Genomic DNA, 18,177 nt, shown 5'->3' with positions numbered 1-18,177 from the left:
TATTAATGTATAGGGTTTTAAAAAATTAAGATATAACTCACTTACCATGCAATTCATCCATTGAACATGCACAGTTCAGTGACCTTTAGTAAAGGCAGAGTTGTGCAACCATTGTTGCACATTATATCACCCCCAAAACCCATTGTCAGGATAGCACCCCTGTACCCCTCAGCAATCACTCCCTTATTTCTCTCCAACCCTCACCTCCCCACTCCCTACCAGCCCTAGACAACCACTAATCTACTTTCTATATAGATTTGCCTATTCTGGGCATTTCATATGAATGGAATCATACAGTGTGTGGTCTTTTGTGACCAGCTTCTCTCTCTTAGCATAATGTTTTCAAGGTTGGCCCATGTTGCAGGATAGATCATTACTTCATTCCTTCTTATTGCCAAATAATATAACATATGGATATACCACATTTTGGTTATCCATTCAACTGATGGATATCTGGGTTGTTCGTACTTTTTGGCTGTTAGGAATGAGGCTGCTATGAACATTCGTGTACAAGTTTTCGTGTGGGCTTATGTTTTCGTTTCTGTTGGGTATCTACCTAGTCATGGAATTGCTGGGTCACACGGTAACTTGATATTTTTGAGGAACTACCAAATGGTATTTCAAAGGAGCTGCACCGTTTTTCTTCCCACCGGCAGTGTCCGTAGATTCCAGTTCCTCCACATCTTCACCAGCACTTTGTTATTGTCTGTCTTTTTGATTCTAGGCCCCTTAGTGGGTATGAAATGGAATCTCCTTGTGCTTTCCGTTTGCCCTTGTCTGATGGCAAATGACGTTGAGCATCTTTTTATGTGCTTGTTGGCCATTTGCGTTATCTCCTCTGCTTAGGATCTACAGTCTTCTCAAAGACTTAGATCACTTTCCTCCTTTTCCCCTGTGTTTTTCACAGTTTTAAAATTTGCACTGGTGTTCGTTCTTTGACAGTGAGTTGACTTCGAATGTCTTTATATTGATGTGCCGTGGAGCCGCAACGGGTTTTCCATTCTGCATTTTCCTCTTGGTTAGTTGGACCAGTTCACTGAGGCTCTGTCCTGTCTGGACTTGGGGACCAGCGGCTCTGGGGCCCAGGGGTCTTGGTTGGGAAGTTTCTCCCCTGTGACTGGGAGTGCACAGGTTGCTGCCCCAAGTGTGGACTCTGCGATCGGTCCTGGGCCCAATGCCAGGGGCCTTGTCACACAGGAGGGTGAGCAGCAGGGAGCCTCTTCATGTCCGGTTCTAGCAACATTTCCTGGAGGCTTTACCTGGGGGACAGAGGAGCCCAAGCTGACCATATAAGCCTTACAGTCAGCTCTGTATCATTGGAGAGTATTTAAGGCCCTGATTTTATAAAGTCAGCCAAAAACAGGAGACTCCTGTAATTCATTTAAAATATAGTTTGCTGTAATCCATATAGCACTGAAAAACTGGAAGACTGTTTGTTTTAGTAAAGTACTGTGTACTTTCTCTGTGTTCATTAGCATGACTGAACACATTTATATTGACTATGTATAATATGTTTACTTAAAATTAGGCCTGCTTAAGCATGTGTAATTAGTGGCTCCATCTCTTACCCCGAGTTTGCTGCAGACGGAGGAATGGAGCCAAGAGCAGTGTGGCAACAGCAAGTGAAACACCCGGCGTTAGTTTTCTTTGTGTAAAGGTCTCATCTTCTTCACGCCTTCTAAGGCCAATCTGATCAGCTGATAATCTTTGAAGGTGCAGAGTTGCTGTGAACAGTGCCCCCCATTCCCCAGGTTGCCGTCCCAAGTGTGGACTCTGAGGTTGGGTCTTGTCACACAGGAGGGTGGGCAGCAGGGGCCTCTTCATTTCCAGTACTAGGCTCATTTCCTAGACGTTTAGCAATGTTTAGGGTCTGGATTCAGAACGTTGTTACTCTCCGCTGGTAGATCTGCTCTAGCCCTCAGTTTCTGTGCCTGAGGAACGCACAAAGTTATCTGACTCTTCAAAAAACGACCCTACCCCCCTAAAAATATAATAACAAAAACAATTCCACTGATTTTCTTGTCCCCCTCCCCACTCCTGGCCCCTATAAGAACCCCCGGGCAGGGCTGTACTTCCCCTCATTCTGTTCCTCGATTTGAATGTGCTGTTGAATGTCTTACTTCCTGCCACAGAATTGCAAGGTCTTGAAACCCAATACCAAGTACGGGCATAAATTACACGCTAGAGGCTTACTTGCCAATAATGACAGTAAGATCCCACACAGCTGTTCTTTACTGAGCACTTACTGTGTGCCAGGCACCGGGCTAGGTGGATCATGCGTGTTGGCACAGTGCATCCAACCCACATCCCTGCGGGGTGGGTTTCATTAACGCCCTTTTACAATTTACCAAGACTCAGAGAAATTAAGTAACTTGCCTAAGGTCACAGTGCCAGAAAATGTTGCTGTTGGGATTTCAACCCAGGTCTGTCTAACTCGTGTATGGCTGCAGTTAGTTGAAACTCAGGCTTAAAAGCACAAACACACACACACCTCCCGTTGGTCAGCACTGGAGGTTGCTCAAGCACCAACTCCTTACTCTAAGGCTTGATAAGTAAGAGAAAAGAATCATGTGCTTATCCTTTTTTTTTCCTATACAAAATTTATTTCAGGGAGACCAAATAGTTGATGAAGGAAAGTTATTTTTTATATATAGAAGGATTCTAGCTAAAAAATGCAGAAGGAGGCTGGGCGCGGTGACTCACGCCTGTAATCCCAGCACTTTGGGAGGCCAAGGTGGGTGGATCATGAGGTCAGGAGTTTGAGACCAGCCTGACCAACATGGTGAAACCCCATCTCTACTAAAAATACAAAAATGAGCCAGACATGGTGGCACGCATCTGTAATCCCAGCTACTCAGGAGGCCAAGGCAGGAGAATCACTCAAACCCGGCAGGTGGAGGTTGCAGTGAGCCAAGATCATGCCACTGCTCTCCAGCTTGGGTGACAGAATAAGACTCCATCTCAAAAAAAAATAAAAGAAAAAAAGCAGAAGGAATGACAGAGTTCAAAAATCACCATTGTGAACCTTTAATAAAGCATGGATCTTAGCAACAGTCATCAGAGGGTGACAAAGTACTCAGAGGATGGCAGTTGGGGAACTGTATGACCGAGGGCCCAGGCCGACACCAGTAGAGCTCAACAAGAATGGCCCAGCCAGACTCCGGGCCTCACCATATGACAGCCTAGACTTACACGTGCCCCCGGACAGCGTGTGCATGTAAAAAACCTAACCTGAGTCTAATCAAGGCTTTAGCTCTGTCAGTCTACAGGAGGCACAGGGGAATGACCCGATTTCTCCAACCTGTCAGTGCCCTGAAGAAAAGGGAGCAGGAGTGGTTGCTCCAGAGTCAAATGGTCTGGGAGGCCTGACACCCAAAGGCAGTGCCTCAGCATCCCGGGGATCCGGATGCAGACAGACTGGAGAAGACGTGAATGTAGACTCTCTATTGGATGATACTCAGGAATTCTGTTCATTTTGTTAGGAATGGTGATGGCATGGTGGTCTTTAAAGAACAGTGACCTAGATGCCTACTGAGGTATTGGTGGCGACATGACGTGGTGTCGTCAGGGATTCATTTTAAATATCCAGCAAAGTTGCAGGGGTGGGAGGAGAGGAAACCAGCTTGTCCGTTGTGCACAGCATTGACACTGGGTGACGGGAACACGTGGATTCATTCCGCTGTTCTCTCTGCTTTGGGGTATGTTTGAAGATTTCTATGATAAAAAGCAGAAAAGAAAAGAAGTCCATGTGGTGAAATGTGTTAATGCTCAGGGCATCAGCGTGCAGGTTTCTGGTGGCTGAGCAGTGAGCAGATTGTGGTTGCGGCTCTTAGAAGCCACCCGGATTTACTGCAGGGTGTGCGGTCCCCTTCTCAGCAGGGGGTGTCTGGGTTGAGTCCTGCATGCAGAGCAGGGTGACTGCAGCCCCAGGGAAGGCAGGCGGCAGAGCCCAGCCCTTCTGTCTAGCAGCTTAGGTGACCTGCCACTTCTGCTGCCAGGAACAGGGTGTGACGAGGGATGTGGTTTTCAGAATAGAGATGGTGGTATCTCTGGAAAACTCATACCTTTTCTGTTGTCCTTTCCTTCAGAGGAAGTGGCTTTTAGGAAGAAGAGGCTGTGCATTAAATTTATTCCACGGGATTCAACGGAAGCTGCAATTTGTGACATTCGGATCATGGGCCGGACCAAGCAGGCCCCACCTCAGTACACGTTTATCGGGTGAGTCTTAATGACAGGACTCAGCTGCTACTCTTTCATGAGCGCACTCAGGCCGCTCCAGGCAATGAGGCCCCAGAGATTTCCATGTGGCCCCCAGGCTCTCAGCCATGGGCCTCTGTCAGCCCAGTGCTCCTCACTGCCCTTCCTGCTCAGCTGCGGCCTCTCTGCGCCTGGGCTCGCACTGCTGACTCTACCTTAGGGCCTTTCCTCCCCTGCCCTTCTGCGCATTCAGCCTTGAAGCTCCTCTGGGTCCTTCCCCGACACCCTGTGATGCCACCAGCCTCAGCTCTCCACACTCGTTATTCCCCCTATAGGAAAGGTCACAGGGACCTATTTTGTACTGTGGGGCCAAGGTCACTGGATGTGGTCATGAGTGAGGCAAAGGCCCTGCTGTCACAGAGCTGATGTTCGAAAAGGGACAGACGAGCAATAAACGAGAAAATAAATGAGATAATTCCAGAGAGTGAAGACAGTGGAACACAATGATGGAGTGGGGGCCTCTTCCGTGAGGGGGTCAGGAAGGTGACACTTGAGCCTGAATGTCAGAAAACCAGCCATGCACAGATGTGAAGGCAGGGCCTTCGAGGCAGAGCAGAAGCAGAAGGAGAGAAGTGGGAATGAGCATGGTACGTTCTGGGAGCAGAACGCAGCCCCATGCAGCTGGAAGAGCCAGGGAGAGTATTGGGACAAGGGCGAGGGTTGGCAGGACCTCCTAGGGCATGGCCTGGAGTTTATTCCAAGCACACTGGAAAGCCAGTGGAGGGCTCCAAGTCAGGAAGAAACATAAATATTACACAGCTCCATGATAATTCCCCAGTAAGCAGAGAACTGCTGAGGCCTGGGCCCGTTTGTGTCTTGTTTCTCCAGTAGCCTCAGCCCTGAGCATGGGGCTGGCTCTGTTGCGGCTCCATAAATACTTAGTTCAGTGAAATCCCAGGGTTTCACTTAGGGCTCTGTTGATTGTAAGTGACAGGAAACCCAACCCACTTTGGCTTGAGCAAAAGAAAGAATTTGTTGGCTGGCATCACAGAAGAGTTGGGGAAGCAGGACCGGCACGCCTGGAAGCGGAAGCTTGAAAGCCGGCACTGGGTTCTGGTTTCCCTGTCTCCCTCTGGCTGTGGTGCTGGGCTCTGTTCTGACATGTTTCCCCCTCGAGGAGGCCTGGTGCTGCAGTAGCTCCACCTGCTTTTTCATCCAGGTTCAAGTCCAGAGGCCAAGAGCAAGTCTGTGTTCCCGCTAGTTCAAAAGAAGTTCTAGAATTTAGTCTCATTGGTCTTGATTGATCTAGGTAGGGTCATGTGCACCCTGGGCTGGTCACGGTTTTCTGGAAAATTCTTCCATTGACCAGGCCTGAGCAGGAAGTAGGATTAGCTCCATGGGAACTCAAGGACTAACCATGACTGGTGCTGCCCCTACAATACAGAGGGGAAGTCAAAAGTCAGAAAGGGGGTTAGTGGATGCCAGCTGTCTGGAAGGAAATAGATGTTCACTGTCCTCGGTCAACTGAAATCCAGGTGTGCCGGTTACTTGGTGTGGCAGATGGTTTACAGCCCCCTCAGCCATGTGCGTCTTCCCTGGCCAGGCCTGGGAGGTGCCATGTGTCTCCCTGTGGGCTCCCAGAAACACTCTCTCCTCCTCAGCTTCTGAGGCCAGCCTCCTGGCTCAGGCCTGTACTCTGCTTTACTCTTGTTCATTTGAGCCCAGAGCTGCCTTTTTATCAGCCAGGGCCTTTCCTGATAGCCTAGACCCGGTGAGAGCAGCAGATGAGCCCTTGTGGCATTTGCTTGAAGCATGCAGGGAGCAGGTACCACAGAAATGCAGAGTTTCACCTCTGGGGGCTTCGGCTCTGGCATCGGAATGCTCTGTGTCAAGATCATGTGGTTAAGAAGGACTCTGTGATCATTCCCTTCCTACACACTCAAAAATCCTGTTTTGCAACATGGCTTACACTAATTATGTAAACAGGACTACAGGAGTAGGAAATAGTTAGAATAAACATACTTCAGGCACCTCAGAAGCACCCATTTACATACAAATGGCAGAAACCAGCAATTTCGTAATGAACTTTTAAATCTAATTTCAGTCGCTATCTTTAATTATAAACTATCCTGTTGTAAAAAGATTCCATTTTTAACCAATTTAACCAATTTTAAGGAAAAGATATTTACCAGTATGTACCTTGATAAAACTAAAGCCTTTTTTCCTTTATATCACTTTGGAAATATGGCTATAGTTTTATTTCATCTTGGGGCAACAGTTCTCTTCCAGAGGAAGACAATTCCAGTGTTATTTTTAAGCAAAGAAAGAGAATTCAGTATTCAGAACTCTAAGCCACTTATTCTTAAAAGTGGGCACAGTTCTACGTGTTACTTTGCAAGGGTTTGGGATTGTCAGTTGGGGAAGATAGAAACCTCACATTCCAAACAGCACCTCGAAAGCCTGGCAGCTAGAGGCCATGGCCCAGATGTGGAGAAATCAGTGCAGCTCACTGGAATCACTCATCTAAGAGGACAGGATTGTGGTTTTACATGGTTCCTGTGGTGTCCTGAGAAGCTTATTAGGGCTTCCCACAGAATAAGTCTTTTTCCATTGTTTTGAAGAGATTATATTCCTCTACATCAGGTCCCAAAGATGCAGTTCTGTGGGGCAACTGGGAAATTGGAAACTGAATATGGTGAACATGATCCCATCACTATTCCTAGGAGCGTGGCTGTCTCCTCAGCACTCGCGAGTGCGTGGTGTAGTAGGGGTCAGGGCTGTGGTAACTGTGTGAGGGAAGTCACAGGAGAGCTTGTGCGGTGTCTGGGAGGCCCCTTAGTGTCCACTCCTAGTTGTGTGGTTTGTGGGGCGAGTTTTGCAGTTTGAAGATGATTCCCAAACTGACCCTGAGAATGAGGCCGATGGCAGGTGACACACAGCTGGAAGAGGCTGTATGCTGAGATTGGGGTGTGTTATAGAGTAGGGGGCTAATTCATCTCATGGTTAAAAACCAGCATCTCCCTATCTGTCTCTCCTAACTGCACAAAGGACTTGATGTGGATTATCATGTCATACTCTACAAGGAAATGGCAAAACAGAAAGAAGTTTGGAGAAGCAAGGAAAGTACCAGTTGGAGTAGGAAGGCAAGCTCGGGGAGGGTGACACAGGCGGCCTTGTCCTGAAGGCCTGCCTAGATGGAACGGGTCACCCTCATGTGAACTGTGATGCCCAGAGCACAAAGGAGGTGATGGAACCCATTTCATGTGGGCAGTGAGAATTGATTCCCCGGCGTTTGAGGCCATGACTCTTTTAAGTTAGTTGGTTTGCTTTGTCACTCAGGTAAATGCTTTGTGCTAACCAGAGCCATGAAGATTTCTCTTTTTTCCTAAAGGGAACTGAACAGCATGGGGATCTGGTATCGAATGGGCAGAGTACCAAGAAATCATGACTCATCTCAACCCACAACGCCTTCCCAGTCATCAGCTGCTTCCACCCCAGCCCCCAACCTTCCCAGGTGAGGCCTCGTTGGGGTGTCTTGTGTTGTCCTGTGGTCTTGGGTCCCTGCATAACATTTTAGAACACCACCAAGTGTCTGCTGAAATAGTGCAAAGGACAGCTGAACAACTGTAGAAGCAATATATCTTTAGAGGAGATTTTTAAAAATCCACTTGGAAATCTTTGCATTACGTGAATGCAAAGGCCATTCTATAGTCCATTTTGTACGTGTTCTGCAGGCTCCTAAAACTGCACATTATGCAACTTAAAATTGGCTTGCTATTCAAAAGAACTGCTAGCTACACACAGACATGTGTTGTGTAGCCATGGAGTTGGGGTTACTGGCCTTAAGGTCAAATTCCTTCTCTATCTTGGCCAGCAACTCATTTGCAACCCAGAAGGGTAGGTGAGTTCTTATATTCTTCATTTTCATATAATTTCTTTTTCTAATGATCTATAAACTAAGAAATGGGTAGTTTGGGTATGAGAGAATAGTGAGGAGTTTTTCAGGAAATGCTAGTTTTAATCATTGTCTCCACAAAGAAACTTGGGTGAGCCAACTGTTTGCTCTGCAACTGATTTCAATTATAATAGAGGTAGTAACAGTCTCTACACTTTCTGCAAAAATAATCCTGTCAAATAAAAATCCTGTGCATCACTAGGAGTAAACTGAGGGCAAGGAACAAACAGCACTGATGGATTAAGCTTGAGAAAGGGACTGCAAAAGTAAAATAAAACAAGAACGGTGAGGCAGCAACACTTAGGGATTGACGTAACGGAAATGAGAATGGATCTCGAAGCTTCCACGTGGGTGAATAGAGATGAACAAAATCTGTCAGGAACCGGACAGAAGAGTCACCGGTGGGTCTTCCTGGGCCCTCCACAATACAGCCTGCCCTCCGGGACATGCCACCAGCTCTCTGTACTCTGTTCCTCTGTGCCAAGCCTCCGCCTCACTCGGAAGAATGCGCTGTAATGAGGCCCCGAAGCCCTGAGGACTCTGTCCTCTAGGACATCCCCCTATAAAGACAATCTGGTCTTTCTTGTGACAGTTTCATAAACCAAGAGTAGTATTTAAACTTAACTACCCCTGGAATTGCCTGGAACTTTAGAAGGAGTTTTTCAGTTTCCTTTGGCATAAAAAGTTAGAAATCGCTAATGAGCCTCCCAGAGTTGCAGGGTGAACAGTTGAGTCTCTTTGTTAGGTTCAGGAGTATGAGGCTAGCACCGCGCATCAGCACTTGTTCCTCTGTTTCTGAGCGAGAGCACTGTCAGCTCCACCCCGGAGGGCACTGCCGAGGGTCACTGTCACCTGTGCTCAAGGCTATCTCAGGTGTGTCACCTGCGCTGGGGGGTCAGCTAAGGCCATCACCTGTGTGTTGGGGTCCTCCATCACCTGTGCTGAGGCCCATCGCCTGCCTGTACTCGGGTCAGCTCAAGTTTGGGCTCCTTGCAGAGGCTGGAAAGCCCCCACAGGAGCAGTTGCCCTGAAGTCGTTACAGCTGCTCCCTGCTGACATCATGTGGTTTAGAAGGGCCCAGAAATGGGCACCACCTCAGGCAGGTTTTGACTTTCTGTGGATAAAGAGCGAGCACCAGTTTTCTCAGATAAAGCAGAGAGAGTGCTCTCGGAAACCTGCCGGTCACTGTGAGAGCAAGGCCACTTGCACCTGAAGCAAGGCGGCCGAGAACACTGAGCCACCAGCAGCCTGGCAGGATTGCAGGGCAGCGCATCAGACCCAAGTGTTTATAAGGCTTACGTACTTTATCACCTCTGCCGTACCGTTTATGGTTTACAATGGCTGCAAGGAAATTGGATCAGTTTTGTTTTACTTGCCAAATAAAACAAATGTCAAAATAGTCAATATAAAATGTATTCTAATTTGGCTGAGTTAAGTCAGCCAGTATGCAGCAGGATAATTGAATGTACATTAATGCTTCCAAGTAAAAACCACTTGTCTGTCCCAAGTTGTCCTGTGCAGTAATTTACAGGTAGGATGCACACCTATGTGAGCCTCTACCATAAGGGTTTTTTGGTTTTTGTGGGATTTTTTTTTGGTATTGTTTTCCTATCCAGTATCTTTGATTTTTTTTTTTTAATGAAATGTTGATTATTCATTCAAATTTTTCCATTGAAGACCAGCAAGGATGAGTATGCTGTTTTATTCCTTGAGGCTACAGGTCTCTGCACTCTCCAGAGAAGGAACCTGATCGCTTCCCCTCTGGTGAGCAGCAGTGGCTGGGGCTTGTGCTCCAGGTGCTGGGCGTCTGCCAGGAGCCTATAAGGTAGGGCAGGCCCCTGCCTCACACCAGCTCGGGGATTTCTTGTCTTCCCTCTCCCAGCTCCAGCCCCAGACATTAAGCTGCGCTGAGAGCCTCCTCCTCCCTTCCTGCCCCTGGCTTCTGCACCTTTGCTTCCGGTGCTCCCTGCACATGAGGTGTGTTTGGTTGGCAGGCCTCAGCGCAGAGGACTCCTCTCCCAGGAAGCCCTCCCTGAGGCTCCTGGACTGGGCCTGTGCTGGGTCTTCTTCTGTGAGCGCTTCCGGGACATCTCGAGTCCCTGGGGTGGTGTGGGCACGTGACCTCCGAAGAGCTCCCCAGCGCCCACCTGAATCCAGGCAAGCATTCAGTTTCACAATCAATGTGTCCCTTGCAACCCCTCCGGACGACTCCCTGTTCCCTGAGCACTGCGTGGGTTTTTTCCGATGGTGAGAGTAATCCAGGCTTGTAGAAAATTGGCAGAACGTAGAAAGCATGAAAAAACAGGAATTCCATTTCCCACGAGCAAATGCTTATAACCTTTTGTTATATTCCCTCGTCTTTTTCTTGTGTAATTTTTACATAGGTGATATCATATCGTGTAATAGCAAGTCTGCGTCTTGCTACTGTTCTCTCAAGTAGCCTCAACCGTAAACCTGAGAACCACGTCCAGTGCGGTCTTTGTGTGGCGTGGATCGAGCCGCTGGGAGCGCGGTGACGCAGCGCCCTCTACTGCCCAGCCGTGGCGGTGGCGGGGAATGCGGTTCTGAGCCGGAGCTGGTGGCAGGCCCTTTCCCTGCAGAGCGCTGGCCCAGGCTGGCCGGGAGGACCTAGGAAGGGGTGGGTCACAGATCTTGCTGCTTTCTTGAGTCTGTGTTCTTCTCCAAAGCCAAAACCATGTGCTCCGCCTCCATTTCTTGTGTCATCACTCAGATTTCAAAGAATTCCCTGCCATTTTTTGGAATGCCATTCATTCCAGGCTTTATTTCAGACAAAAGGTGGATCTTTGCATGGTCTGTAGGCCATCACCTGAGGACCTCGTGGTTCTAGCAGCACTGCCTTCTCTGTCCATAAGCAGGAACTGCCTCTAGAAGCAGGAGCTTCCCACAGAAGCTCTGTTATTGCAGAAAATGCTGTGGTGTCACCAGCTTTGGAGTTGTCCTTTCGAAGCGGGCAGGTCCCCAGGGAGAGGGATCCTCCTGGGCTGTACCAGTGAGTTGGTGGCTAAGGCAGTAGAAGGTAGCTTGGCAGAGCTCTTCTCCCTCACAGTGACGCTTCATCTCACACACAGACATCGCCACACACATCTCTTGACTGTTTCCTAGTGAAGAAGGGCAGCCGCTTCTTCTGGGACCCGGAGCCTCTTCATTTCCCTGGCCGCAGGCACTCCATCCCCTGCTTGCCCATGTCACGCATGTCGATCAACAGGAGAGGGCTGGCCTCGGGACGGAGGCACGGTGCCATCTCTGTGGCCCTCTTTGGGGCTGGGCCTAGCTTTGTGAGTCAGCCTCGGGCGTGCGATCGGATGGTGGGGTTTCTGATTTCGGCTCTGTGCAGCTGTCTGGGCCAGGGGAGCCAAGAGAGGAAACACCTTCCCGGCCTCTATCAGAGCAGCCCCTCCACCGTCTCGCACATGCGGGGCATCACCTGTTTCTGCTGGGAAGAAAAGGTTCCGCTGCTGCTGCCGGGACAGAGGTTGGGTAAAGCCCCAGGAGGCAGGTGGGCTCACAACCGCTGGAGCAGCAGAAGCCCCCAGTGTGATAAGTGAATGGCTCTGGGTCGACCCAGGAGGAGGCCCCTGGTGAGCTGCTGCCCTGTAGCTCAGCAAGCCGCAGAACCATGGCTTGATAAAGACATCAGAGGCATGCTTATCAAATTTGCAGATGATACAGAGTCATTAGGGTGAGCTGACGTGCTGAATGACAGAATCAATACTCTGCATCTCCTCTACAGCCAGAACAACCTGCCGGAACCACGGGAGGCGATGGGCGCAGGCCGAGAGGGCCTCCAAGGTTCAAAAAATTCCATCACACAGGAACCAAACTGAGGCCTTGCTTAGCAGCCGTGTGTGCAATGGCGGGGGTCAGAGCATGGGTGTGTGGAGTGCAGCCTGGTGTGCACAGCGGGAGGCCCTGAGTGGAGTCCTGCTCCTGGGGCGTGTCCACTGCCCCACACCACCAGGCAGAGGTTACCCGAATCCAGTGTCGAGTTTGAGGAATCCAGTTTGGACCTGAGTGGAGACAGGCCAACCTGCTGCAGACGTCTTAAGGGTCAATAGCAGCAGAGAAAGTAGAAGTGTTTCCAGGTGTGGATGGGGGGTGGAGAGATGGCTGGAGGCTCCAGAAGACAGAATTAGGTCAGGTGGACTGAAGTTACAAGGAGGTAGATTTAGGCTTAACACTTCAAAAAAAAAAAAATCAATAAAGACACCTTCCCCAAGGTGAAAATTCTGTGGCATCAAGAAGCTGACCTGAGGTGTGATGCGCTCCCAGATGCTGGGGGTGGTCAGATGACATTTGGATCCTTCAGACTGCAGGAGAATTAGAGCAATCAGTGTTTCTTAAGCCTTATTTAAGAAACGTGTCATATTCCCTCTCCCCACCTATAGAAATTCAGGTTCAGCAGACCTCCATGTTAGGGCCACAGACACCTTGAATTTCAGGACCCTCCAGTGAGCAGGGAGGGCACAGAGCAGCGGGCCTTGGTTTCAGAGGTCCCCAAGCCACCATCGATGCTGCTTCTGTATCTGACTTGCAGCCATTGCGTTCCTCCACTCACCAGTGCTGAGGTCAGAGGAGGAGGCATGGATAGTGGAGAGGTGCTGCTGTGCAGCCTCCCTAAGAGGGAAGGCTCAGAGGGGCCTCCCAGCACATCCGGGGCCCTTGGCGATGTGGACACCATGTCTTGGTCCAGGGTAGGCAGGCGTGAGCTGACAACAAGTGGTATTCTGTCCCTTTCAGAGTCTGTCAGAAACACGTAGTCTGGCCTCCAGGTGGCTGGGGTTTTCAGGACATCTTGTGTTTATGTGAACATCCATCCTGCGGGGGCTCTCCTAGAAAATCTGCAACTTGTCGTTCCAGTAGCCCCACCCCGCCCTTCCCACTCACCTGGGCTGTCCTCACCATGGTCCTGAGGGAGAAGCTGCTGCCCAAACTCTCCTCCCCACAGACGCCAGGCCACGGGCACATCCTGTGACCTTTCCCTGACACTGTCTCTCTTGGGGGAAAGGGTTATTTTTCCACCCGAAGCCACAGAGCATTTCCCAGCCATTGAGTTCTGACCAGCAGCCTCCTATGCAAGGTGCAGCTCCCGGTAGCCTCTTGGAGTGTCAGCCACGCCTGGGTTGCCCGTAGGAGGTGACGTGGTGCTCGCTGTTGCAGTCATCTTCCTGTAATTTGTCAGCTCCCAGCAAGTTGTCAGTCACAGGTTCGGAAGTATGTTTCTTAGTGACAGACATAATTGTACTTAACTTTTTGCATGGATGTTATCAATCTGTGACAGATACTCTGGGAAATGGGGCATTTTGATTGCAGAATATCTGTCACATGCATTTAGTCTTCCTCTCAGGGACACCAGAATTCAGTCACAACTTTTGCATGTCGATGTCAGGTTTTGAGAACATAGATCCTTGCTGACCTCAAAAATCGTTCCATCACTCCGATCCCAGGGCTGTCATCGGAAAGGTTAATGGCCCTTCCTACAGGAGAGGAAAAATCATGCTGTGGTGATCTAGAATTCAGGCCGTGCCGCCCAGGCTTGTCCCCCCATCACATCGTTGTCAGAAGCCCATGAGCGTGCCACACTCCGTCCTGGCCTCTCCAACCCCGCCTTCCCTCTGGACATGGGGATCAACTCCACTACTTTCTGATTAACTCACAGAGTAAGTCAGCAGTGGGGGTGGTGCCTTAGGTGACCGGCTGGAGCCCTGTTGTCCAAACTGACAGCCTCAAATCCTTCGGCTGCCTTCTGTCCATTTTCAATTGTAAGATGGTCCTTGTACCCCAGATGACATCTGTCACCTGTCCTGTTGTTGCAGGACTTGAATGTGAGGCCCAGAATCGCACAGATCAGGGAGGCTGAGTTTTCCTTTTCCTGTTGAGATGTTTACCGCCTGTTCGGAGTGGCAAAAGGCTTGGCACTGGAGGCATTTGCCTGTGAGAAGTTTCTCCCTAGGGTTCAGCAGGGGAAGGCTCAGTGCAGAGGATTGGAATTGAAATCTGTGGTTTCATGTAAGGTGCATCATTTATGAGAGGGGTTCTGTGTATCCCGGGTGATTCCAATGACTCCTTTTTTCCCCTAGTAATAAATTGTGATGTGGATTTTGAGCTCCGCTTCCATAGTTGCAAGAAATGGTTTGGGGGCAGATGAGCTGAGCAATGGAGCACTCTGTCCTGGTCCCATCAAAAGAGGGCTTGGCACACTGGGTGTGGTGGCTCATGCCTGTAATCCTAGCACTTTGGGAGGCTGAGACGGGAGGATCACTTGAGCTCAGGAGCTCAAAACAAGTCTGCACAACATGGCAAAACCCCATCTCTACAAAAAAATCAAATACAAAAATTAGCTGGGTGTGGTGGCGCATGCCTGTGGTCCTAGCTACTCAGGAGGCTGAGTGAGAGGATCACTTGAGCCCGGAGGTCAAGGCTGCAGTGAGCTGTGATCATGATCCCTCCATTGCACTCCAGCTTGGCCGACAGCACAAGACCCTATCTTTAAGAAAAAAAAAAAAAAAGGAAGAAGAAGACAAGGGCTTGGGCCCTGCGTTTCTGGCATGGGGGCCTTCAGACACTTCTGCAGGTCATGTCCAGGCATAACTATGGGTCTGGCTTCACTTGGAAAAATTGGATTTCCTCCTCCTTCACACTAAAGCCACACACGCTTTTCGTTTGTTTAACCCTAAAGACAGAACACACATTTTCGTTGTCTTTTAAGATGAAGACTGTAGCGCAGGGTTCTTTACACAGGAGCCCAGACATCAGCACTGGGGTGTGAATGATCCTGCCGCGCAAGCGGCACCTTCCAGCCGAAAGGACTGGCAGCCAGCCCTGTCTCAGAGACGAGCCCTCTGGAGGGGTCAAACCTGGACACTAAATCCAAGATGGATCAGGGGTGGGCTTCTGGGGCTCAGGTATTATTTCTGTAAATAGCCCGCATTTACATTCTTTGCCTATAACTAAAGTCCATGGTGGCCTGATAACTACATTGGGGAAGGCTTCCTGTTATCTGACCGCCCCCCACCTGCCCTATCCTCTCACATTAATTAGACAAGTCTCCTCTTGTCTCCGGGGCACACCATTCTCATTCCAAAAGCGTCTCTGCTCTGGCCCTCACCGTGCACCTCAGTTTGTACCAGCCCCTTCCCTCCTGGAAGAGTTACACTGGACTCCAGAATGCTTAGGATTGGCCCTGGCCAGCCCCGCCCCAGGCCTGTAGTAGCCCACATCACTTCTAGAAAGCCTAGCCCACATCGGTTCCCTTCTTCTCCTCCAGTTGCCTGCGTCGTACGGCTTGGCATCTCACAGTTCCCTATCATCGCTGCATGTATTTCTGTTTGATCTTACTGACTAGATTTGCTGCTTGCTGATGACAGAGATCCTCATGTTTTCTTTTTTCTCCTTTAAAGCCTCAAAAGAGGCTAGTCACACAGAAATAGCAATGATGATCCCATTGCATCACCATTCCTCAAAATTGAGCAAGTACTTTCAACCATGTCATCTCATTCCATGTTCACAGTAAGTGTTCACTGGAAAATGTGTGGCCCCAAGATGGTAAAAAAACTCTGAATTCCAGGTGGCTAGCATGTGTTAGGCACCCAGAAAGTATTTATTGGATGCATAAGGTGAGTTAGTTTAATGCATAGGACTGGACATCATATTTTATGCATCGCTCCTTCCATCTGTCCATCCATCCAGCAGAGACTTGTCATGCATTTATTAGGTATGAGGTACTGTTCAAAGGCTTTACAAATAACTCCTTTAATTCTTTATTTTTATTTATTTTTTATTTTTGAGACGGAGTCTCACTGTCGCCCAGGCTGGAGTGCAGTGGTGCTATCTCAGCTCACTGCAACCTCTGCCTCCTGGGTTCTAGCAATTCTCCCACCTCATCCTCCCGAGTAGCTGGGATTACAAACGTGCGCCACGTTTTTAATAGAGACGAGGTTTCACTATATTGGCCAGGCTGGTCCCGAACTCCTGACCTCAAGTGATCTGCCTGCCTCGACCTCCCAAAGTGCTAGGATTGTAGGCGTGAGCCACCGTGCCCAGCCAACTCGTTTAATTCTAATAATAGCTCTGTGAGTCAGTTACTATTATCAGCCCAGGTTTAAGTTGAGGAAACTGAGAGCGCGGAGGTTAAATCCCTTGCCCAAGGTCATACAGTTAGTAAGTGTCAGGGCTAGGATCTTCACCCAAGCAGGCAAGCTACTGTTAGTGTGCAGACAGACTGTCTCGAGGCCCCCGGCCGTGAAGCCTTTCATCAGGGAACCAAGCATGTGCCTGGAGGGGCTGGTGGGTAGGGGGGTTGCCCATCCAGGTGGCTCTGCCACCTTCCTGTGCAGCTTCTCCAGGCTTCTGACCAGCAGCTGGTGAATGAGGACTTCCCCAGGCGTGTGGGTGGGGAACGCGTCCCGCAGAGGCCTCTCTGGTCGGAAACCGCCCAAGCAGTCTTAGGGAGACGTGTGAACTTTGGCCGGTGTCCAGCACACTTGCACTGTGGTCGCCGACTGAGGGAACATGTGGAGGCCGCCCCGGGAGGTCCCAGCACCACCATCCCTCCCTCGCTTTGAAGCGGGCGTTTAAGCAGGGTTACGAGCAGTGTGGTTTATTCTGGTGATCGTGAGAGCGGCATGAAAGAGACCTACAGAATGAGGTTATTTGAATATCTTCAAAATGCTCGTGAACAGAGCGGTGGCCGCTCTTGGACCAGTATCAAACTTAGTTTTGGTGTCAGAGTAATTTTGAAGGGGAAATTTCATTAGAATGCAGTTCGGTATTGTTAGATATGAATGATGAGTTTAGGCTGAGCAATACACTTTTTGATATTAATTTTTAATACAGCTTCTTGGGAAGTCAGAGCTTCTATTTAATGAAGAATTGACGATTCGTCAATTCAGCTCCCACCTCGGAGCTGGCCTTGGGGTTCGCGCTCTCATGTCAGATTTTTGAGAAGGTATTTGATGCTTTTAAACATGTTATCTTTGTAATTTTGGTGACTTTCTAAGTGTCTTCTTTTTCTCAGTGGTCATGGTGGTTATGTGTGCTTTTTTGTTGTTATCGTCCCGAGAAGCAGGGTTAGAAATGGGAAATTATTCCCTTCTGAGTCCGGCTCACGAGTGCGCGAGGGCGCTTTGTGCAGTTGGTTTCAGCGCCAGGGTTTGGAGAAAGGCTTTTTTCAGGATTATGAAAATAGTTTTCTGTGTGTCAGAACAGATTTATCAGTTCACTTTAGGGTCGGTTTTGTGAACCAGACCATTTAGAGGAGGATATTTTACCTTTTATCAGAGTGGAAGCTGACAGTCTATTTGCAGGTAGCTCTGTGGAATGTTTCACTTGGGTCTCTCAGTGTAAATCTAGCTGCCAAATAAAGTAAAAATGGGCATTAAACCAGTGATATTTCCCAGGATTTTGCTACCACCCCCCACCCCCGCCCCAACTATGCTGTTCTATTTCGATGCAGAGTTTCAATTATTAATTGGGATATTTAATAAAATCCTTTGCTTGCAGTTACTTTTAAAAGGCCTTTTGAGTTTATTTCGGTTCATTTTTGCCAGTGGGTAGGGTAGAATTCAATCTGAATATCCTTCATGAGCAGCAGATGTTTTGTTTCCAGTTGAATAATAATATTAATAATTATTATTATTAGAATAAATGCAATTATTATTATCATCATTATTATTTCAGCTATAATTTTCTGGGCATCTTGTGTCAGACATTGTGTAAACATTATATATATACATATATATATATGCGCACACACATAGATGGATAGATACATAGTTGTAATCTTTATAACCATGTTATGAGGTGAATAATTGTGTCCTCATTTTATTTTGTTTTGGTTTTGTGGGGTTTTTTTTTTTTTTTTTTTTTTTTTTTTTTGAGACAAAATCTTGCTCTGTCACCCAGGCTGGAGTGTTGAGAAGACTGAAACTTGGAGAGATCATGACTCATCCGAGGGCAGGGAGTTAGGATTTAGAGAGGTTGTGAGCAGAGGAGAGGTCTCACCGTAA

The 18,177-nt window shown here is 48.7% G+C and overlaps 1 protein-coding gene across 2 annotated transcripts in view; it reads left to right on the top strand.

The window, feature by feature from the left end:
- Window positions 1-18,177, top strand: part of MVB12B (multivesicular body subunit 12B) — a 179,760-nt gene that overhangs the window by 61,828 nt on the left and 99,755 nt on the right. For both annotated transcript variants that reach the window (XM_050760566.1, XM_050760567.1), the window contains exons 5-6: window positions 4,089-4,218; window positions 7,589-7,711. In XM_050760566.1, coding sequence (XP_050616523.1) covers window positions 4,089-4,218; window positions 7,589-7,711 — 253 coding nt within the window. The remainder of the gene's footprint in view (window positions 1-4,088; window positions 4,219-7,588; window positions 7,712-18,177) is intronic.

Source organism: Macaca thibetana, chromosome 15, assembly GCF_024542745.1.
Source record: "Macaca thibetana thibetana isolate TM-01 chromosome 15, ASM2454274v1, whole genome shotgun sequence".
Classification (NCBI taxonomy): Eukaryota; Metazoa; Chordata; class Mammalia; order Primates; family Cercopithecidae; genus Macaca; species Macaca thibetana.
Note: the sequence above shows the minus strand (reverse complement) of the source record. Positions and strands in the feature narration are given on the sequence as shown.